Raw genomic sequence first — 24,378 nt, forward strand, 5'->3', positions numbered from 1 at the left:
CAGTGGACTTCAGTCATGTAGAAACCTCTCTAGGCATCCATATTAATTTTTACTCTCAACTAGACTTGAAATCATAGCAAGTGCTCCTCTGCAACATGAGAGCACTTTCTCTGATTTTGAGCCTAGCAGAGGAGTACAATGAGTGATTACAGATTCCTAGAAAGGCTTTCCCTTTTTTGGTTTCATTAAAAATTGGCATTTTTCCTCCTGTGTGTGTGTCTGGTTCACTGACTGATCAGACATGGAGAACTCAGTAGGCTGTAAACATTCAGGATTCTTTATTAGCAATAAAATACACTGGATTATCATTGACTTTGAAAGATAAAATACACTGGATTATCATTGACTTTGAAAGATAAAATCATTGTCAAATTTCATGAATGTGATAAGCAATTCTCTTTCATGCTATCTATGTGCTCTGCATGATGGTTTTATACTGTTGCTGATGTTCCACAAGTTTCAGAAACACCTGGTATTTCTTGTCATAAAATCTGTAGGGGAAAGCATAAAATTTAACGGAAACTACCTGAATATACCTAGAATATACACATTATACACATCTACCGGGACCTCAATTTCTTTGCCCAACACACTCTTCGGAAGAAGCTTCTGGTGTATAAATACATGCAGATCCACTGACCTCTATGTGATTCTATGTGAGGCATACAAAGATTTGGCTGTGATTTATGGTAGGTAAATAACTGCCTCAATATTAATTTTAATGCTCTATAAATACGATGACTTCTGAGATACAGGTGTCCTTAGGTGTTCTTCATGTTGCAATATGAAATACAGGCTTCATTTAAATGTGATGCCAGCCAAAACACAAGCATGCTTCAGTAAAACTCTCCTTTTGCAAAGTGTCTTGTTTAAAGCCACCTGCATTTGTAGCTGCTTTGCATAGTTAGCAGCCAGTTTAATGTGCAAATGCAAAGTTCCAAAGCTTTTGCTTTGGGCAGCTTTACATTTAGATCAGGCTACAACATCCCAGTGTTCTGAAAGAATGAGAGCAGGGAGCCAGTCACAGTCTTCAGTGCACACACTGATTTTTATAAATGCCACATGTTGTAGCTTTGTGCTTGGAAGTGTCAATGGGACAGCACAGTGTGTCACTGTCAGTCACTTATCCCTTTGCATTTAGAGGCTAAGACTGTGGTCCTCATGCTTAAATCCTGCTGTTTCATTATGAACTTCTCTGACTTATCTTGCTGTTGACTTCATTCTACCCCTTCTGGTTTTCTTGTTCTTCAGTTATGTGCAGATTGAGGACTTCATTGCAAATTTGTGCTATACGCCATCAAGTTCCTTCCGGCTTATGGTGATCCTATGAATTAATTACCTCCAAGATGTCATTAACAGCCTTACTCCGGTCTTGCAAACTGAAGGCTGTGGCTTCCTTTATGGAGTCAATCAATCTCACGTTGGGTCTTCCTCTTTTCCTACTGCCTTCAACTTGTTTTAGTACTATTATATTTTCCAGTGAGTCTTGTTTCCTCATAATATGACCAAAGTACAATAGGCTCAGTTTGTTCATTTTAGCTTTGTTCATTGCAAATGCAAAATACAAATTTAAAAAATATCCGTAGATCTTTCATTAAACCTCTAGGTGATGCTATAGCACTTCTTGAATAAGTTTGTCTGCTGCTTCAAATTGCAATGCAACTTGTTCACATAGAAACACAGAATAAGAAGTAGAGCTCTAAAGATGAGAATTATCAGTGATAATGGATATAAGTGAAACATACAGTGGAAATTGTTTAGATGCAGTATTCAAAACAGAGTTACATTAACAAAGAATGTAAGTGATCTGTCATACTGGAGAGGTATGTTTTAATAGCTTTGATACTGTTTTGCAAATGAATGTTTTACTAGCCCACTCAAAATATCTATTACTCTAAATGTCCAAGTCACCTTTGGCCTTGAAACAACTTTACAAATGAATTATAGAAGGTTTTTACCACTGACTGATTCCTGTCCTGGCTAACCACGTTCCTCAGCTTAAACCCTGTTCTCTGACCTTCCAAACTTTCCTTCAGTCTCCTTTTCTGTTCATGAACATACTGTCCCATACCCAACCGCCAGCTTATCTTCTGTGACACCTTTGTGACCTTGTTATGTCTTCAACTCCTGTCTTTTATGGAGCCCATCTCTTTCATCAGTTTCAGGAAACCAAACAGTAACTGTACCATGAAAAGGTTGGTCCTCCTCTCCTTTTAGGATTCTGACAATACAAAAAGGGATTTTCTGGGTTTTCAGCTATACCAGCTGATTAAGTGAACATTCACTTGGGCTACCAGCTTCAAGGTGAGGCCTGCAGTTCTCCTGGAATTACAACTGATCTCCAGACTACAAAAATCAGTTTTCCTAGAGGAAGTGACAGCTTTGGACGGCAGAGTCTATAATATACCACAGAGTCAAGGAGATAACTGAAAATGCAAAAAATCCTTTGCGCACATAGCTAATACAGTAAAAGCTTTGCTATCAGGCATTCATGGAGAATGGAAGCACCTGGTTAAACATGTGGAATATTACTCTGCTCTTCTACCTCCTGCCAAAGGAATCTGCAGTGAGCAAATCCACCACCTTGGTGACGTCATGGCAACAGGTCCCACACATGCTGGGCACCTTCCCATTCCCCCAAGCTGCAGAACTCTCCTGTGCAGCAAGCAAAAAAGCAGGCTAGCTGCCTAGGAGTCCTCCAGCACAGCTGGCTCTTGATAGCTTGAGGTAGGCTGAGGGAGAAGGAAGCACCTGAGGATGATGTTGGCTGGCAATGCTGGCTGCCCAGCAAACACCAGAGGCTGACTGGAGTGGTGTGACTAGGGGGCTGATGGGGAGAAGCTAGCCCTCAGGTGCTGGTTAACGCAGCATTCTGGAAAACAAGTGCCAGCCCCAGATGACAAAGCCTTTACTGTAATTCTGAGAAAATCTTGGTTGAACGCTCAGAATAGGGTTGCCAAGTCGCAGCGGGGGATCGTAGGTCTTCACAGAATCCTTGCCGCGGGGACAGCGAGACACGTTGCACCCACCGTTGCCAGGATCTGACGCTACGCGTCGCTCTGGCAATGGGGCTCCAAACAGCCCCGTTGCCAGAACGACGCATAGTCCTGGCGACGGTGGTGCAATGTGTCTCGCCGTCCCCACGGCAAGGATTCTGCAAAGACATGCAGATCCCCCGCTGCGATTTGGCGAGATTTGGCAGGCCTAGCTCAAAATAAACCCATTATTATTAGTAGTAGAGCCTTCTCCCTAGTGGCTTTACAATCAGCATTGAAGGTTACTGTACCAAACTTCAAAGGTTGGGACTGAACATCTGGCTGCCACCACCTGTCTGGGAATCCTGGCTATGCTCTTCATTGCAGAGTGGGGAAACGGAGAAGAATTTGAAGAAAGAATGGGTGAGTGGAACTGATTAACCTTTGCCCTGTCATATAAAAAAAATGTTTCTAGTAACTGATCCCCATGGACACAGTAAACATGCACTTGGAACTTTGGCTGAGAAAAAATGACTTGGGGGACCTGTAGGCGAAAAGTAGTGGGCAGGAGAAGAGTTAGTCATTCCTCCCTTTCCTTTCCTTTTATACCCTTAGAAACTCATTGATTCACAAATCTTGAAAAGCAGAAAACACTGATTTCTTATTTTTTAGATGCCTTGCACTCTTCCCATTATTCTGCAGTGGAGAAACACATGTAATGTTTCCACATGTTTGTCACATAAATTTTTGTTTTCACTTAAGATATGTTTTAGCCATTGTCCAGTCTACCTTTCTGCACTCCATTCAGTTGACTGGTGCTTGCATGACTGCTGTACCTGAAGATTGTACAACCAGCCTAGTATCCATGTATTAAAAAACACTGTATATTTGGGGTGTCAAACTAATTTGTTACGAGGGCCAGATCTGACATAAATGTGACTTTGTCAGGCTGGGCCATGTGTGTCATAAAATGTAATGCTAGGTAGCAGAGATATTCCATTGGAGTCCCACATTGGGTGTGTGTGTTAGAACTAATATTTCTCTGCAAAAGTGGAATTCCTTGAGTTTTTAGAAGTCTATATTTTAACTGTGGTTGGTCCCAAACTCCCCCCCCTCCGCATGTCCTGGAAAGATGCCTGCCTAAAATGGAAAGTGGAATAGTGGGATTTGGCAATGTAATTTTTAAAATAAAACATCAAGAAGAAACACAAGGATCATAGCAGAAACTAAAAAATATAACCTAAAAATATAAATACTCTGAGCCTAGGACCCTGGGAAAAACATGAAATGGCTGAGCATTGCAAGCTTCTCCCAGGTTCTCGGGGGTGGTGGTGGTTTGAGATAATAATTTTAGTTGTCCTCTTTCACACTTGTTCTGCAATTCCTTTGGAGCCCCACATTAGGAGGGGGTGTTTTAAAACTAATATTTCTCTGCAAAACTGGAGTTCCTTAAGTTTGTAGAATTCTATATTTTAACTGTGGTTGGTCCCAACCCCCCCCCCCCTTAAAAGATGCCTGCCTAAAATGGAAAGGGGGGGGGGAATAGTGGGATTTGGCAATGCAATATTTAAAATAAAACAAGAAATACAAGGATCACAGCAGAAGGATGCCCTGGGCCCCCTACCTGTGAGGAGGATGACGGAAGCTGGGAGCAGTGGCTGAAGAAAGGAACACACTCAAAGGCCAAGTGAGCTGGGAAGTTTGGCAGCCCTCCCCTCTGCTCTTCACACTCAAGAGGGCAGGCCAGTTCTGGCCTGTGGGCTGTAGGTCTGACACCCCTGCCTTGCCTGGTACACAGTGTAAAAACTGGAGTAGACCTTAAGTTCCCCAGAGTCAAGAATAGACAGCTTTTTGCAATGTTGTAGCTCTCCCAGACTGATACTCTGAAAAGAAGGAACTCAATTACCTTTTATCCTTGTGGTCTGGCAGCACAATTTTCCCAACTCTCTCCATTTTCTCCATAGCATCCTGTTTAAAGATCAACAGAAGCCAGAGTGGCCTGTTTCAGTTTAACATTCTTTGTAAAGAACAAGATGTTTCAGAAATCAAACAGAACATCACTGACGAATTTTTGTTCAGAGTTAACATACCACAGTGCTTGAAATATGGTCTAGCGTATTATAAAGCAGTATTAAGAAGCCATTGCAAGGCAGTTCAAGAAGTCAGACACCCTTGCAAGTAGCACTTGAAAAGAGTGAAGAAATCTGATTATTCAAAATGAATCAAAAAGTAAATACAGTAGTGAGCAGCTAATATGTTCAAGAAATTATTTCATAAATGCATATGTATGAATACAGAAACTGATAATATATCAATAAAGTTGGGGAACATATTTAACCTTTCAGAAATGTCCGGGTCCAATCTAATATACAAGCAGTTTGGATCACATGTGCACGGAGAGTTCTATGCTTCTCAGGTGTGTGTGGGCATATTTTTAGGACTGTGATGCATGTGGAGAAGGGGCTTCAGCCATCCCTCACGAGCCATTTTCCGGACCTAAAACAGTCCTCGGAAGCAACTATTTAGTAAAATTACACGTAGCCATCATTATACACATGTTTCCCATATAGGAGCTCCCCAAGGCCATTTCAAGTGAGAAAAACAGCATGTGGGAGTAGGATTGCCAGCTCCCCTTGTCGCTCTGGTGGGGAGATTTGGGGGCATTCCAGGGGTAGGCGGGGATGCTCCCAAGCCACACCCTCAAGAGCAACCACCAGCCCAGGCACCCCTCTCCCTCCCCTCCTGCCCAATTTAAATGGCTTCAGCTGATTGGCGGGGACCACATGGCCCACCAACCAACTGGAGGGCACTTTAAATCTAGCAGGAGGGAGGGAGGCGGTTGTCGCGGGCCACATGCTTGGCTCACAAAAAGGGTATTTTTGCAAGCCGAGCATGTGGCCAGCAAACACTCTTCTCCATCCCTCCTGCTAGATTTAAAGGGTCCTCCCATATTTCAAGCAAATTGGAACAAGGGATTTGATTTTAAAGATCCTCAAAGTAGGTGCCTCTCAGTGCAGGTACATTTCTTGTGGAGTGAAAATGGTGGTCAGCAGCGGCCTAGCAGGACAGCACAAGCTAGCCAGTGGCATTTAAAAAACCCTGTCTATGTTCCCCTTTCTGCTGAAAACTCTGCAGTTGCTATTCCTCCTTGTGGTTAGTTTATTTTCAGAAAGTGAGGAAGGCTTCCTTTTCAGAAAACCTCCCCTCCCAGTCCCCAGGAGTTCAGGATAAACACCACCCAGAGAACGTCCGGGGGAGGGCTGGAGTTGATGTTTTTCAATTAAATGACACCAAAATTGCAGGAGACTTAGTGCTGCCTGTCCACTAATGCCCCCTCCCCAAGTTTCAAGTGAACTGGATCAAGAATTTCAGTCCTGTGGGTCCCTGAACAAGGTGCCCCCAGCCGAGGATGTGGGTACCAGCGCAGCAAGAACAGTCAACACAGGGAAGCTCTCCCATGTGCCGGCTGGATCAACAGTTTTTAGAGGAGTTTGGGGGCTCCCGAACTCCGCTGAGCTCCCCAAAAAGGAGCACAGTGCAGGGGGCTCGATTGGGACCCCCCGCAAGCCACAGCAAGTGGGTGAGAGTCCTTTGATCGCCCCAAAGCAAGAACCGATTGAGAGCGCCCATGCCAGGCACTGCCCCAGTGAGGGGGAGAAGCAGAAAACTTTATTTGAACTGCTTATAAATATCATCACCGTGAGTAAAAGTACAAGCAACAACATCAGAGACTCCCCATTGATTAAACCCCCTTTAACTCTGTTGAAAACACAGGAGTAGGGGGGTGAAGAATTTCTTCCCTCCCCCCCCTTCTTCCAGCAGCTAAGAAAAGATCTGAAAGTGTTCTTTAAAATGGCTTGGGCAAAATAAGAGAAGGTTGTGATCTGAGAACAAAATTGTCAATAAAAATACCGATCTTTTAATACTCTGTAGTGGACTACAAAACTTTGGAAATATTAATCTTATTTGGCTTTGACTTCAAGGGAAATAAGAGCTCCTCTGTTTGGAATTACAAATAAATTATCTGGAATTATATGAACTACATGAAGACCCTTTAAAGGATTACAAATAATTATATTTAAATAAGTGCCACAATTAAAAAGAAGATGAATCAAAAAGAACTATTAGAAACTTAATTTGCATTTTTATATGTTATATTCTCATAGCATACTTTATCTTGGTTTGTTGAAATTATAAAAGTACATTCTGTTTTCTTTGTATTATTAACAATTGATAAGAATGTTGGCCTTGGTTGAAACTGTCTCAGTCTTTAATATGACTATAATGGCTATTGTTTTACAAATACAGAAGTTGTGTGATTGTAAGGTAGCCAGACTCACAGCTCTGCCAGGCCCTGTGCCTGGCTTGCACTGGCCAGCAACCACCCTCGCTCAGTGAGATTTGCCCAAATGGATCCAATTGGAAGAGGTAAATGCCATTTCCTGGGATATAAGGAGAATCAAAGAAAAGCAAGATGCCTGCCCTGCTGCTACTGTTGATAAACACCAGAAGACAAAAAACAACAAGGATTGTTTTTTGGGGGGATGGGAGTTGTAATACATAAGAATCCTGGATTTGTATTACTGTATTTGTATTACTGTCCAGGGAGATCAGATCATGAGCTACTCATTGCAAAATTCAGGCTTAAACTGAAGAAAGTTGGGAAAACCACTAGGTTTGACCTAGATCACATCCCTTATGAATATACAGTGGAGGTGAAGAATAGGTTTAAGGGACTAGATTTGATAGACAGAGTGCCTGAATAACTATGGATGGAGGTTCGTGACATTGTCCAGGAGGCGGCAATCAGCACCATCCCAAAGAAAAAGAAATGGAAGAAAACAAAGTGGCTGTCTGATGAGTCTTTATAAATAGCAGAGGAAAGAAGGAAAGTGAAAGGCAAAGGTGAAAAAAGAAGATTTACCCAACTGAATGCGGATTTCCAGAGAACAGGAAGGAGAGATAAGAACGCTTTCCTGAATGAACAATGCAAAGTAATAGAGGAAAATAATAGCATGGGAAGGACAATCTTCAAGAAAACTGGAGAAATCAAGGAAGCGTTCTGTGCACGGCTGGCCATGATAAAGGACAAAAATGGTAGGGGCCTAACAGAAGCAGAAGAGATTAGGAAGAGGTGGCAAGAATATGTAGAAGAACTATACAAGAAGGATCTAAATGTCCTTGACAACCACGATGGTGTGATCACTGACCTCGAGCCAGACATCCTGGAGTGCGAAGTCAAATGGGCCTTAGAAAGCATTACTAACAACAAAGCTAGCAGAAGTGATGGTATCCCAGCTGAGCTATTCCAAGTCTTAAAAGATGATGCTGTTAAAGTGCTGCACTCAATATGCCAGCAAACTTGGAAAATGCAACAGTGGCCACAGGATTGGAAAAGGTTTAGAAGTCTGGTTCATGAGGAGGAGACAAACTCCCAATCTGCAAAGGCATCTGCATTTGGATTGCAAACTGGAGTATGACTGAAGGCTTTCCAAAAGAGGAAGCTTTCAATTATACTTTATGTACAAGGGGAAGAGGAAGAGTGTGAACAGCGATAGCCAACAAGCCACATTTATGCCAGCTACAAGAAGACTCAAAGGCTTATACTAACGTATTGATGTGGTCTCCAAATCTATTCCTGTGGCGATTCTAAGACTAAATTCAGCCAGAAGGGGGTGGATTTTGGGATTAGTCCATAGTATTAGGAGAGATTGAAGGACACAGTTAAACTTATCTCAACTGTCCTTTGGGGCTGTTATTTTCCTACAAAGAAAGCATATGGTAACTTATGGCTACCTGTAATTTTTTTTTCTGTGGTATTGCAAGCCCAGGTGGAGAAATTTTAACTGGGGGTGCAATGAACGGGGACAGGGTAAGGGTTAAACTTTGTCTAAATTCTGCAGACCCAAACCAAATCTGTCTCAGTGGCCACCGCTTTTAACCTTTTAAAAAAATCATACCTGTGTCTAATCATAGATTTTCTAGGTCATGTCTAGCTTGACCCTTGTTCTAAATGACTGACAGAATCACACCCTTCAAAGATAATTGAAACCAATGGGCTTAGAAGAGTGTAATCTGATTTAGATTGCATTGTGAGTCTTTTATTTGCTGTAATTAATTCCAAAACATTGTCCTAACAACACAAAGGACTGACTAATCTTACACTCTCTACTGTTATGACATCCATCTGGAGTAGCGCTATGTACAGTCATGTTCCCAAACATGGAACTGGATAGACTCCTCAGTATCTAGTGTCACAAAATTCAATGTGACATCCATTGTGATGTGGCAGTTAGAGTCTGACTACAATCTGGAAGATCCAAGATTCCAACTCAACCACGAATCTCGCTGGTTGACACTCATTCTCTCAGCCTGGCCAACTTTTGGGTTGTTGTGAGGGCAAAGCAGTGGAAGGGACAATCATATACACCATCACGAGTTCCATGGTGGAAGAGCAGGATAAAAAGGTAATAGAAAAAATAGAAAATAACTGATTATGCAATCTGGAATTCCAGATTTTGCAACAAAAGTATACCCTGCAAATTCAAAAAATTAGCTACCATTTGCACACAGAATTAAGCAAAAAGAAGCCCAGAGGGCTGCAATTATTGTATTATCTTGTCATGGAATGTTGAAGTTTATGTGTGAAAAACATGGGTGGCTTAAGTATTGGCAGGGAGCTATTAGAGACTGAGGGAAGTGCAGAGTGAGGATGAAGGGAACCTATTCAGAAGCAGCCACTGGCAGTGAGCCCAGCAGATTGTGTCTCAGCTTCCAAAGGGCTGGGTCAGAGGAAGCCACAAGATCTTAGCACTCTCCAGCTATCAATCATGTGCCCAGATTCTTAATGTCCTGTGGCTATAGGGATTTTCTGAAAAATGTCTGTGACTGCAAATTCTAAACGATTTTCTTTTTTGGCAGGTCTGGTATCCATGAATGTCTGATATTTTAAGGGCTTGTCCTGATGCTCAGTTCAAAGTGTACCCTTATTGCCTGTGGGACAGTCCCGATTCAAATATAGTACCGTGAAATCCACTCAGTATGCAATGGAAGGCAGTCGGCAGCCTTGCTGCAGGACAGGACAGTTGTGCCTCCCTCAGTGTTTTTAAGGCAGATGCTGTGCTCTGATGCAAAACAGTGGACCATTCAGCCTGCAAAGAAAGTACCTACCTGCCTGGGAAACAAGCCGGTTTCAAGACCTGGTCTGCAGATTGACTGCCAGGTGTGAAATTACCATGAGGTTTCCCTGCACTTGTCTTCACATTATTTAGTTTCAGGTAGTACTGAAGGTAACAGCATCCCGTGCGCCTTGGCATTTAGTCATGCCGGCTACATGACCACGGAGAAGTCTTCAGACAGTGCTGCCTCTTCGGCTTGGAAACAGAGATAAGCACCACCCCCTAGAGTCGGATTCGACTGGCTTTCGAGCAAGGGAAACATTTACCTTTTAGTAATGGACCAACAAAATTCAGGCTCAGTCAGAAGTGAGGCCAGTAACTGCGACATAGCAGAATACTTGGGGGAAACTCCACCCAGAAGTTCTACATTCACTTGCAATTGCATCCTATCTGCGAACCCCCAATCCTCTCTCCATGAACCTTGTGGCGGAAGCTGCTCCAGTGGTCACAGGAAGGAGGTATTTCCCCTTTCACCTCCCACTGGTGCCTAGAATGAAGGCAGCTCTGGCAACATCCCAAGCACCAGGAAGCTTGATAAATGTAGCTTTCCCAGGGCAACTGATGGCCTTAGAATGGATTTGAAATGCCCTTGGAAAACCAGGGCTATTTTTGGGCAGGAACAGACAGGAACGGGGTTCCGGCTGGCTCCTGAGTTGGCCACGCCCAGCAGGAACTCATTAGCATAATAGGCCACACCCAACAGCAGAAACTCATTAGGATTGGCTACATTAGGGGTGTGTGGGCTAACATGCAAAGGAGTTCCTGCTATAAAAAAAAGCCCTGGGTTTTGACAACAAACAAGGTAAACAGAATAAGAAGGGAAAGGTGGGTGTGGCTGGATGACCACACTTCTGGTAACATGGGGATGTGGCCTAATGCGCTAATGAGCAGTGCTGTCAGGGTGTGACCTAATATGCTAATGAGTTTTGCTGTTGGGTGTGGCCTATTATGCTAATGAGTTCCTGCTGGGCTTTTTCTACAAAAAGAGCCCTGTAGGAAAACTATATGTCCAAGGGCTCCTACTGCCTGGAATGCCGCTGAAGCAGGTGCTGGCAAGGAGAGAGACTGACTGATCGCCCTCTGCCATCAGCACTACAGCAGCAGCTATCAGGCAGCTAGGTGATGGGAAGGGAGGAGAGCCTGGGAAGGAGCAGTGCTTTGCAAACTGGCATTTTAATCCAAACCAGAGAAGAATTCATGGTGCTGCAATGTTCTCCTCCTATTGCTTGGCTCTTGGCAGGGTTCCATTTTGTCCCCCAAGCTTTTTAATATCTACATGAAATGGGAGAGGTCACACAGAGATTTCAGCTGAGTCACCACCAATATGTGTGTGACAACTCTGTTTTGCATTATCAGTGCATGCCAGGGATGCTGTAGAAATCGTGAACTGGTGCCTGGAGGCCATTTTGGGATGGTGAGGCCTAACAAGCTGAAACTTAGTCCTGATAAAATGGAGGTACTACTGGTGGCAGGAAGGTCTGATCTGGAACAGGGATATCTCCTGTTCTGGATGTTGCTGTACTCCACCTGAAGGAGCAGGTCTGTAGTTTGGGGTTGCTGCTGAACGTGGGGCTCCTGTTACATAAACTGGTGGCAGTGGTGGGCAGGAGTACCTTTTACCAGCTTTGGCTCCTGAGTCAGTAGCAACCTTTCCTGGATAAAAAAGATCTTGCCAGTCTGGTACATCTCATCCTAGTGCTGTTCCACCAATATTTGCTCCCAATTTACTTCAGGGCCCAATTCAAGCTTTTGATATTTACTCTTAAAGCCCTATATGGCTCGAAGCCAACATGTTCTAAGGACTACCTACTTCCATATGAACATACCTGACTACTATCATCATCTTTGGGGACCCTGCCGGTACTCTTCCTACCTGAGAGAAGATGGGTGGCAACCTGGAAATGTCCCTTCTCAGTCATGGCACTGAATTTATGGAATCGTTTCTGCAGGGTGATCTGCTTGTCCCCATCTTTCACTGTCTTTTGCCAGAGGGTGAAAACATTTTGGTTTTGTTTGGGATTCCCTCAGTGACTGCCCCTCCCATTTATGCATTTTTGTGTATGTTTCTATGTGTTTGCATTTTGTTGAATTGTTTTTATGATTTTGTATATGTGCCAAGACAGCATAAAATGTTTTAAGTAATAATAGTAACATCATGCTGCACTTCAAAGGCCAATGGCCACGCGTTGGGATAATAATGGACAATACGCTATGGTTTGAAAATAGGGGGGGGGGGAACAATCCCTTCAAAAGCAGAGGCATTTGCTTGAGGGAAGATATCTAGTGCTCATGCAGCAAAAGTGCAATAACTGCATTTGCTGCACTGTAAGCTGATCATGTGGAAAGGCCTTAAGTGTCCTGGAAAGCAAGGAACCCAGCCTGAGAAGAAAAGGACAGCTGGCTAGCCCCTCAAGCAATTCTAGTCTGCCCAACAGGGTCACAGGTACTGTACAGAGAACATTCTCTGCTTAACAGAAGCACTCGTTATTCTCTTGGAGAGGATCCAGGCTTTCAGAGATATACACACACACACGTTTTATTTAAAAGCAGTTATTCATTAAGCCTTAGAGGGTTTTGCCCCTGGCCCTCTGGAATGAAGAAAACACCCACCCACGCAAGCCATAAAAAAGATTAAATGGCTTTTGTTCAGGGAAATGGGGGGGAGACACCCCCATCCTTAGCACCTTGTCATGATGCACTGTGTTCTGCCAGTTATTTATCGATGCCCATCTTTGCAAGTTGGCTGACAAAGCCTAGGGAAATCTCACTCACTTCAGTGGGCATACAGCATTAAGAAATTTACTGATGGTACATGTATGTATGTGAGTATTCTACTGGATTCCTGTTTAGGATATGGCTGGAAAAGCCACCCCAGCTTTTATCCTGTCTGCGCTGGACTAACAGGCTCAGCCTCACTATCATTGAAAGTTCTAGCCTTAAATCACAGGGCAGACAGAAGGACTATTTCGGCTGGGCTTCGGTCTCAAACTGAGACAATTGATAATCTTTTGGCATTTGATACATTTCACTACTTGTTTTTACGTATATCATGTGTCATCATTTTTTATTTTTATCATGGATTGGGCCCTCAAAAGCTGGAAGTGGCCTAGGCCTCACTGGGTGCGTTCAGACGGGGGCTTTACATCGGTATAGGTGCCGGTTGCAATCGTTGTACTCACTGGCGTTCAGACGGGGAACATCTGCCTCCTGTCCCTAACCGGTGTAAAGCCCTTTACACCGTTGCCCTCTGCCACTAGGTCCCAAGTGGTGGCATACTGAGTGCAATGCTGTACCTCGCCGTCTGATCGCTCTCCACTGGTGCCTAGCCATTTCCGTCGGAAGCCTGAGCCTTCAGTTTCCCCCCCGCCATTTTTTAAAAAAACTGACCGATATGCGCTTGGGCGAAGCTTCGCCCTGAGCGTTTGTTAAAATTTTGTTTAAAAGCCCTTACTTTAAGTCCGGAACTTAAGGGAGGCCAGGTTGGGCTTTAAACTTTAAAGGTAAGTCCTTACCTTTAAAGTTTAAATGTAATGGGGGGGGGTTGAGCATGCGCAAAGATCGCAATTCTGTGAATGGCTGCCTATGCACATGCTCAAACTGTGTTTTTTTTAAAAAATGAGATGCCCGCAGCGTGTGACTGGGCATACACCGATGGGAACCGCAAAATGGAGGAAAGTGTGATCGCGTTTCTGCTGGCATAAACTGCACCGGTTCCAACCGGTGGTTTATGCCGGCAGAAAGGCCCCGTCTGAACGCACCCACTGTGTTTCTGTTCCTTTTGGAGAAGAGGTCTTAGTCTATTCATATTTCAAAGACATTTCTCTACCAATTAGCTCTTCACATCCAGAGTACAGAGCCAGAACTGATCTTTCCACACAGTTCTAGATCTGTCTTCTGAACTTGCACCCTTCTTTCCACTCCTCGACTTACTTACCACTAGGAGTTCTGGGTTTCCAGTTCTTATATACCCATTGAGAACATCTTAAGTCTTAGAGGTATCAGGATCCCAATGCCATAAGCCTAAAATGCTTTGACGTGGCTTAACTTATGTGGTTTCCTTCTAGGGTTGCCAGCTCTGGGTTGAGAAATGCCTGGAGATTTCAGGGGTGCAGCCTGAGGAGGGCAGGGTTTGGGGAGTGGAGGGATCTCAGCAGGACACAATGGCCACAGAGTCCACCCTTCAAAGCAGCCATTTTCTCCAGGGAAACTGATCTTGGTCATCTGGAGATGCCCGGACATGGCCCAATGTGATCTGGATGGGGCGTTACAGGCTGTGGCTGGATGTGTGCAAAAGAGTCAATTGAAGCTAAATCCATCTAAGATGGAGGTCCTGCACCTGAGTCGCGGGGGATTGAGTCAGGGAATCAGGCTCCCAACCTTCGATGGGACTTCATTGGTGCCAACGTCGAGAGTGAAGAGTCTGGGGGTGCTCCTGGATGCCTCCCTTTCTCTGGAGGCCCAGGTCACCACAACTGCCAGGTTGGCCTTTTTTCATCTGAGGCAGATCAGGCAGTTGGCCCCTTATCTCACCCCACAAGACCTAGCTACAGTGACTATGCAATGGTCACTTCCAGACTGGACTATTGTAACTCTCTCCACATGGGGCTGCCCTTGATCCTGCTCCGGAAGTTGCAGCTAGTCCAGGCAGCACAGGTGTTGATGGCGACGCCTGTGCGGGCTCATATCCACCCAAGGCTGCGTGAACTGCAATGGCTGCCTATTGAATTCTGGATCTGTTTCAAGGTGCTGGTACTTCCTTTAAAAGACCTATATGGCCAGGGGCCAGCATACCTTCAAGACCACCTCTCCTCATCTTCTAGCAGTCCCCGGCCTCAGGGATGTCCAACTAGCCCCAACCAGGGCCAGGGCTTTTTCAGCCCTGCCCCCCACCTGGTGGAATGAGCTCCCATACGAGATCAGGGCCCTGCAGGACCTATTACAGTTCCGCAGGGCCTGCAAGACGGGGCTCTTCCACTGGGCCTTTGGTTGAGGCGGCAGACATCCCTTTTCCCTCCTGGCTATCTCCCCTTTAGTGGTCTGGATCTTAACATTGGTATTGCTTAATTGACATCAGTGGCCTGGATCTTAATATCAATATTGCTGAATTGACATCAGAATTAGCTTGTTTGCACAGTGTTTTATCATTTAATTGATATTTAATTGTTGTTTCAATGGTATTGTGTTGAGATTGTTGTGAACTGCCCTGAGCCCATCCATGGGGAGGGTGGTATATACATAAATAAATAAATAATGAGTCAGTCAGCAGGGTCATGATTGCTGACACTTTAGATCTTCTCAGTTCTGATATGGCCATCTTAAAAATTAGTTGCCAATCTTGGGTCATAAGAATTGCAATGATTAATCAGTTGGGTTCATTATGTCCAGTTTTGATGTAAATATGACATAGGGCAAAAATGCTCTGCAAGGAGAGGCTTCACATTAAAACTGGAAAACTGCCAGATGTGAGAGCACACATGTACCTATTTTTGCCTTTTTTTGTCTGATGCATTCTTCACTAAAGTGATGGAATTACAATGAATTCACTTACGAAAATTAATTTGAATCATTTATTTTCCAGTAAATGCTGTGCTAAAAATAAAGTCACAAATGTTCATATTTAATCATAAAATGCAAGTGAAAGGTCTTCTGCAGACAAAAATAGACCAAGTGTAGGCCATAAATAAAAGGGTACATTCATGCGTCCCACTCTTTTGTTATAGCATCAATGCTCAGATACAAGCCAGTAAACAATCTAGTCTGCATTAGAATACCAGAACTGGAGTAGTCACTTCTCTTTTATCAAGTTATGCTGCAGTTTTATTATGGTTTTAAAAAAAATGCTGCTGTTATTAATATTCATTTTGTATAGCTTTATTGCTGACTACATATTTTATTTTCCATGTAGTTTTAGAATTTGTCCTGTAGTGTACAGGGTTTTATGTTGCAAGGCAAGAAATAAATTCTCTAAATAAAGGGATAAATAAATTGATAGGAAAAAACTAGGTCTAGAGGACATTATTTTTTTTAAAAAATAAATAAATAGAAAACAAGCTACTTTGTTAATGAAAGTGAATAGCAGCACTGACTTATTAATGGTGGCTAAAGTTGTATGCTCCTGCCAACCTAGCAGTTCGAAAGCAAAAAATTGCAAGTAGATAAATAGGTACCACTTTGGTGGGAAGGTAACAGCGTTCCGTGCGCCTTTGTGTTTAGTCATGCCGGCCACATGCCCACAGAAACATCTTCGGACAGCGCTGGCTCTTCGGCTCTGAAACGGAGATGAGCACTGCAACCCTAGAGTCGGATTCGACTGGCTTTCGAGCAAGGGAACCTTTACCTTTACCTTTAAAGTTGTATGAGTATACCAAGAAGAGGATTCCTAAGTGTAACATATGCCATATATCAGGGCTCCCAACCTTTTTTGAGCCTGGGGGCTCCTTTGAAATTTTTACCCAGGGCCACAACCACAAAATGACTGCTGCAGGTATAGCCAATTACAAAATGGCTGCCATAGGAAGAGGAGCCAATTGCAAAATGTCAGGGAGTGTTTTTATGTATAACTCTAAAGGTTACAGGCGGAAGTGTTGCTTAACATGATGTCTTTTAAAATGAACATATTGTTCTAAAATACTTTCTTGAATACTGTGATAGCAGCTGTTGCCAAAACAACAGCTGCATAGCTTCTCAGATCTCCAGTTGCCAACCAGAAGCCTTTGTGGGCAAAAGCCCCACCTGACCCTGCCCACTTTCGAAAACACTTGAAGGGCACCAGAAAAGGTGTTGGCAGGTGTGGCCCATGGATGCCACTTTGGGGACCACTGCCACATATAATCATTAGAACAAAGTTTGAGTCCAGTGACACCTTTAAGACCAACAAAGTTTTATTCAAGGTATGAGCTTTCGTGTGCACGCACACTTCCTCAGATACTTAGAAATGGAAGACAACAGTTCAAACGTAGCCAGAGGCTGAACAGCAAATTAGCATGTAACACAATGAAGATGTTTTTAAGATATGCCCACCTGGACATATAATCACTGCTCATGGTCTGCCTCTAAGGCTGAGATCACAGGGGCATTTTGAGCGGGTTTTGCCCTGATTCCCTAACGGATGTAAAAAGGATGTTCAGAAGGGCCACATCAGTCTCCTGTCTTGCACTCGTCCCCTCCTCCAATCAACCCTCTTCCATTGCAGATTTCTCAACAGCTGGAAAATCAAGCACTTTATGGTTGTTTCCGGCTTCACCCTGCATTTCTGCCTGTCTGGACTGCCTCCTAGTGATTTGAAGCCGTTTAGGACATCTGAACATTTTTTTTGCACTTTTACCATTTTTTTTAAACAGTTAGTGATGTGTGCCTGGATCACCGCTTGTGTGTTTCAGCGCTCTCCTGCCTACAGCTTTGCAGCACACAGAGTAGGGAAGGGGTTAATTGACTATGAGTTTGTTTCAGAGGGGGAGGGAGAGAGGGGGAGGGAGTCTGAGAACAAAGCCAGTGACTCCAGCCTCACTCCAGGCATTTAAATAAAAACACCAGCAAACACAGGATGAAGCTTCTGTATTCCCCCCCCCCTTTTAAATGTTTGAAACATGGGATTTCTCAGAAGCACAGTTTCAGAAACAATGTCATCATACTGGACATTTCCTAGCAGCCTCCTCCAGCAATCCCACTGGTCACCAGCTGTCACCATTCTGCCAGGAGTTTGAAGTGCTAATTTCCATAAGTACCTTTGAGCATGCTCAGTGGAGTAATCATTTAAAAAAGCTGCCATATTGCCCAACTTCCTGACTGCTGCATCTGAATGATCAAACAAGGAATGAACGTGCAGTGAGGAGGGTTAAGGGGTTCAGTTTGATCAAACTCTCCTGTTACCAAAAAAAACCCCACTGGATTTCTTAGAACTGGGGCCACACTGCATCAAATTGCACATGTGACCAGAACCTAAATCTTCAGAGTTTCCAGTGAGGAAAACACCAAACATTTCAATTTAGTCATTTGACAGAGACTTCCTGGTCTCCCCTGATATTGGGTGAGAAATTATGCATGTGTGTGTGGATGGGTATGAGGGTCTTTGGAATTTAGGGCTCAAGTTCCAAAAGCTAATTAAGGCACCTACTTAACTCCCCAATAAAAGTATTCTTTGCCAAGAAAGTCCAGTACATTTCACAGATCTGTACCCTGTGAAAGCTTTGTTGGTATGGAGAAGGGAGTACTGCCAGTCAGCAACACTTTCACACCTGCTGTGAAAATTCAAAATGTAATTGCTCTCTTGCTCATTTAAAACAAAAAACAAAAATGAGTCAGGTGGGCAACAGTACCCCATTTTGGAATCTGACAACTGAAGGAATTCCTTCATCTCATAAATCTCAAAGAGGCGCCCTTTTGTCCTCTCCTCGGCTTCTGAAGGAATTTGACTAAATGATTTGAAACTATGCCAGCACTGTCTGATTTTAATCTAATCTACTTCCTCCCTGCACTGCTCCAAATTTGTTTCTGAATACAAGTCAAAGTGCTGATATTCATCTTCAAATGCTAAATGGCCTTACTCTTAGGGAATGTTCCAAACTCCACTGTTATTGGAAAGTAGACTGATGTCAGCAAGGAGGAGGACTTTTTCTGCAGTGGCACACTTACTGTGGAACTCTTACCAAGGGGAGACTAAGCCACTTCCATTGCTTTGAGAATACTACTAAAAACGTTTTTTGTTTCAGCAGGCAAATGGATGGTGAACATTGTTATTTTGATATGTTATGGCAGGGTTTTAAATGCAGCTTTGCCTCTATGTTGCTTTCTGGGGTTTTTAATGATATTTTTATATTGTTGCTGCCTTTACCTGAGGTATCTGCAGACTCACATATAGCAGAATATAAATCTAAATGCATAACCCCTTGAGACTGAGATAATTCTATAGGATAAACCAGTCATATTTCACATACAACCTTCCCCCTGAGTTAATGTGCAATCCTAAGTAGAATTACACCCTTCTAAATCTATTGACTTCAATTGGCTTAGAAGGGATATCTCTGTTTAGGACTGCACTGTTACTCTGAGAAAGGCTTTTGCGTAAACCTTTGCATTAAACATTAAAGCCTTATGTGTTTATGAGTTTCTGTTGTTAAGTGTTTATATTAGGTTTCATTTTAAAATATTTTATACATGCTTGCATTTTAAATGCTTCTTAGTGTTTGAAATGTTTTAATGTTTGCTGCTTTGGAGGCCTTGCACTGGGTGGAAAGGTGGCATAGGAAGGTTTTAGATAAATAAACAACCTGGGGCTTGGATATAGGAAGAACCACCTACTGGTCCCAAATATTCTTGTTCATCAGATAAGTACATCACACCAAGCCCTGCTTCTCCTACTGCCTGCAGCACCTCAGATCTGAATATGCTCCCCATGGCTATTCACCCTGCATCAGATCAGTTTATTTTCCAGTACCAGCTGAAAACTCATTTGTTTACTGAGGCTGTTTTTGTTGATATTTTGTTTGCTGTTTTGTTTTCAATTTATACACTTGTGTTTTGCTTTGGATTATTTACCTTCCCTCATTGTATTTTGCTGTTATAGTTTTTTAAAATATAATATATTAGATCAATAGTGAATTGTTTTATTGCTGCTTTATTTGTTTTTATTTTACCCACAGTGTTGTCTGGAATGCTGCTTTGTAATAAGTTATACAGCTTGATTTAATTAGTATTGCTACTTTTGGGTTGTGGATACGGGCTGGGCTTTTTAACTTGTAAGATATTGTTTTTATGTTGTAAATCACCCAGGAAACCGTAAGGCTGAGAGACAGTGTAAAAGCCATGCTTTTACACTGTCCTATAACCATTAGCAAAATTAAAATTTATTAAAAAGTTTAGAGTAAGAAGACTTCTGACTTTCCCCAGCATACTTTACACCAAAAAATAGCAATATGCACATCAAGAGAAGCTCTTTTCACTGCAAGGGATAGTGTTGCAGTGAGCACAGGGTAAGGAAGGGAAGGGGTTGTTCAAGATCACTACAAGACAAAGAAGCAAATGAAAAGTTTCTAATTTGTCAACAGCTCCTCTAGGAGTAATCCCCATGTAAACAGACCCAGAGTGAGACTGGACAGCTGGCTAAAATCACAAGGATCAGTGCAACACAAATAAGAGTTTTCTGGCACTCCAGTCATAATGTTACTCACTTATTCTGAAGACCAAATTTAGAAACAGAATGAGCCATTCTGATTGTCATCCCACCACTTTTCAGCTGGAAAGGCTGCTTTGTGGCTAAAATCTGTTGCTGAAATTAGGCAGTTGCTTACCCCATGTGTTGTTTTTTCCTGTGGCTCCCAATCTCTTGCAATTCACAAGTAATTAAGCAATCATGTTTAGCGGGTGGCTGGCAATTTTGCACAAACTAAAGCAGGTCAGGTGCCAGTCTGACTGCACTGTAGTGGGAGGCTCAGTTTACATGGGCAACGGAAGGAGACCAACAGCTTAAGTTTGCTTTCAGCTCTGAAGTTTTAATGGCACCAAGAATAATGACTTAATAAGCTTTGGTCTCTGACTCAGGAGTGCTGAACTCCACACAGTGGAAGGGAACAGGTGCTCTTGAATGGTTTCATGACTCAGGATTGAGATGGGGTTAACAGTCTGTGGCCTATCAGAATTCCCCCAAATAAATATTCTCTTATTCAACCTATGAAGAACAGTGCATGGATAACACCCACACAATGCATCCTATCACTATTGGGAAGGTTCCCACACGCTCCTTTATATCAATGGGAACTGTTCTCAATTGTAGCATCAAGTAGAGACTTTAAAGAAATAAGAAAAACAAAGGTATGTTCTAGAAGTGGTGGGATTCTATCAAAATATACAAGCATTTATAAGAAGCAAAATCCCAAGTGGCTTTTATATTTTCTATATGGAATTGTTTCCATGTAAGAATTTTTAGACATTTGAGGCACTCATCAATAAGATCTCAGGTCCAAATGGGCTGCAGAAGTCAAGAGGTGAAGGTTTCACGGCATGGAACTAAACACTATCACATTGTAGGACAAACTATTGACTGATGGAAATAGGACCAATAAAGTGAAGCTCAGTCCAGGCAAGGCTGAGGTCCTGTTGGTCGATGGACTTGCTACTTGAGATCTGCCGAGTGAGCCTGTCCTGGGGGACACTCCTTCTAGAGGTGCAGATTTATAGACTGGAGGTACTGTTGGCTCCTGGCCTAAGCTTGGAAGTGCAGGCCAGGCCTCCTCAATCTCCAGATCAATGGTACAGCCATGGGAACCCGCATGGCCCCACAGTATGCTAACATCTTTATGGCTGACTTGGAACAACACTTCCTAAACTCCCACCCACTCATACCTCTCTTATACCCACATTACACTGATGGCATTTTTATTGTCTGGACATATGGTAAAGAAGCCCTGGACACATTCCACGAGGCATTCAATGATTTTGACCCCACCATCAACCTGACAATGAACCAATCCATGCAAGAAATACATTTTCAGGACACTACTGTAAAAGTATACAATGGACACATAGACACCACCTTATACCAGAAACCTACTGTACTGACTGACAAACATACCTACATGCCTCCAGCTACCATCCTAAACATATCAAACAATCCATTGTATACAGACAAGCTCTATGCTACAGCCGCATCTGCTCCACTCCTATAGACAGAGATTCTCATTTGAGGGATTTACAAACACACCTTTTTGGAACTAAAGTATCCACTTGATGAAGTCAGGAAACAGATTAACAAAGCCAGAATGATACCCAGAGAAAACCTGTTACAAGACAGGCCCCAAAGAGACAATAATACAACATCACTAGTGGTCACATACAGTTCTCAGCTCATAAGAACATAAGAACATAAGAACATAAGAGATGCCAATGTTGGATCAGGCTTCAATGCATAGTCAACGACTTACAACCTCTACTAGATAATGACAGTTCTCTTTCACAAGAGGGGGGACCTTTCCTGAGCCCAGACAGCCTCCTCACCCACAATACTGCAACATCTAATCAGGGCTGGTTTTACCATTAGGCCAAGTTAGGCGGCAGCCTAGGGCGCAGACCACAGAGGGCGCAGAACTGACAATCATCAGCATTAGGATGGCAGCTGTGAAGCTGACAGATGCTGCAAGGCAGGGTGCTCACCTCCTCCTCTGCAAGTGGCTGGCTCCCGGGAGCGCCAGCAGCAGCACAGCAGCAGCCTGGGCATCTGTGAGGGAGGAGAGTGTGGGGAAAAGAGTGGGAAGGGATTGGATCCCTCGGCTGTGGCCTCCGCCCCACAAGGAGCACCCAGTGCCACCCACAGGGAGGGAGGGCCGGCCGGGACCCTCCCTCCCCTTCTTGGCAGGCTCATTGTTAATGGCAAGGAACGGACCGCAACTGTGACAGAAACACGGCTCCCCCTCCCCCTCCCAGTTCCTTCTGGGGCATGCTGTTCTGCTGGCGGAGAAAACGAGCCCAGATCCAGGTGGGGAGTGAAGGGGTGGGGGGAGTGTGAGGGCCCTTCATCCCCCTCCTGGATGATGTGTGGTTCTTTCCCTTTACAGTAGTCCGCCTTTCTCAAGGTGGATCACAGATATCCAAGAACCACCCAGCCAGTAAACCGACTGCAAAAGCAAACCCCCTTTGACTGAGAATCTCTTAGTCCAGAGTGGCACCTTTAAGACCAACCAAGTTTAACTCTGGGTACAAGCTTTCATGTGCATGCACATGTTCCTTAAGCCTTAGGTATACGTATCCAAAGAACCTTTCAGTGTAGCTGAGGAAATGCGCATGCACACGAATGCTTATACCCAGAATAAAACGCGGTTGGTCCTAAAAGACGCCTGAAGGGGACTCCGACTTTGTTCTGCTGCTTCAGGCCACACAGCCACCCGCCCCCTGACTAAAACCTTTCAATAGGGCAGGTCTCGAAAGCCAAAACTGTTCCGGACGCCGTGGGTTAGCCAGTGGATCCCGAAGCAGGGCAGGGCGGCCTTGCAGACGAACTGCAAAGACTCCTTCCGCACCGCCATGCGAAACAGAAGAGGGCTTTTCTGGACAGGTAATAAATAGGGCAGCCCAGCACAAAACAATTCACAATGTGGCTGGGACAACACCTTAGTCGGGCGGGTGGTCTCTCCTGCTGGGGCAAGAGCGGCCTCCGCAGCCGGGTGGTTTCATGCGTGGTGGGAACAGCAGCAGCGGGGGGGGAGGCGCCATGAAGAGAGTGCGGGAAGTGCATGGGGCGAATGGGGGAGGGAGGCCTTGCCTGGGCTAGCCTGTCCCCAGTGAAGAGAAGCCACCCTTGCGGCAGCCTGAGAGGCCAAGCGGAGCCCCTGTTGCTAGTCGTGTCTGTCCTCCAGCCGGGGCCTCCCAAGCTGACCAGCCCTTGCCCTCCTTGGAGGTTTTTTTTTAAAAAATAGCAATTTCAAGTTTTGTACTTTTCATTTTTCCTACAATTCATCTGCTTTTGAAAATCGGTTAGCAGTGGGGGGGGGTGCACAAATAGTCAGCATTGCCTAGGGCTCAAAAAAGCCTGGCACCGGCCCTGAATCTAATTTGAACATGGACACTGGGACCAGAGCTTGCAATAAATTCAGATGCCAACTTTGCTGCCACATACACCCAGGCAACACAATCACTGGACCTAACAACATCAACTACACTATCAGGGGCTCATTCACTTGTTCATCTTCTAACATTGTATATGCCATTAAATGCCAACAATAACCTTTGTTTCTCTACATAGGACAAACCCTATGCCAGAGAATAAATGAACACAAATCTGACATCAGGAATCACAAGACTGAGAAACCTGTAGGAGAACACTTCAACCTTCCAGGACATTCAACGGGTGACCTCAGTGTAACTGTTTTATTACAAAGGAACTTCAGGGACAGAATGGAAAGGGAAACTGCTGAATTACAAGTTATTAAAACACTTGAAACAAAAACCTCCCCAGGACTCAACAGGAATATTGGTTTCTTATCATTATATATGCTAACTCATTCAGTCCTCACATATGTATTCTCATATAGAGGGACTATATGCCCTCTGTATTTTAGTGTATTTCTTTTTCAGAATATTATATTAGAATACCGAATGTAATACAAGAAATATTGAAATGTTTGGCTGACATATCACTGCACCTACCTCAAAAAGAGAAAAAATGCCATTGTGACCTCCACACCTGAGTGAATGCAGAGTCTCAGTTTTATTTTGACATATTTATTGCTTTACAACTC

At 43.8% G+C, this 24,378-nt stretch overlaps 1 protein-coding gene across 1 annotated transcript in view; it reads right to left on the bottom strand.

Moving 5' to 3' along the window:
- Positions 1–261: 261 nt before the first annotated feature.
- Positions 262–24,378, bottom strand: part of FGGY (FGGY carbohydrate kinase domain containing) — a 253,617-nt gene continuing 229,500 nt past the window's right edge. Inside the window, exons 15-16 of the mRNA XM_015419670.1 lie at positions 4,882–4,943; positions 262–491 (exon numbers count right to left, since the gene is read on the bottom strand). Of these exons, the coding sequence (XP_015275156.1) occupies positions 410–491; positions 4,882–4,943 (144 nt within the window). The 3' untranslated portion in view covers positions 262–409. The remainder of the gene's footprint in view (positions 492–4,881; positions 4,944–24,378) is intronic.

This window comes from Gekko japonicus, unplaced genomic scaffold (assembly GCF_001447785.1).
Source record: "Gekko japonicus isolate JY-2015 unplaced genomic scaffold, Gekko_japonicus_V1.1 scaffold1347, whole genome shotgun sequence".
Classification (NCBI taxonomy): Eukaryota; Metazoa; Chordata; class Lepidosauria; order Squamata; family Gekkonidae; genus Gekko; species Gekko japonicus.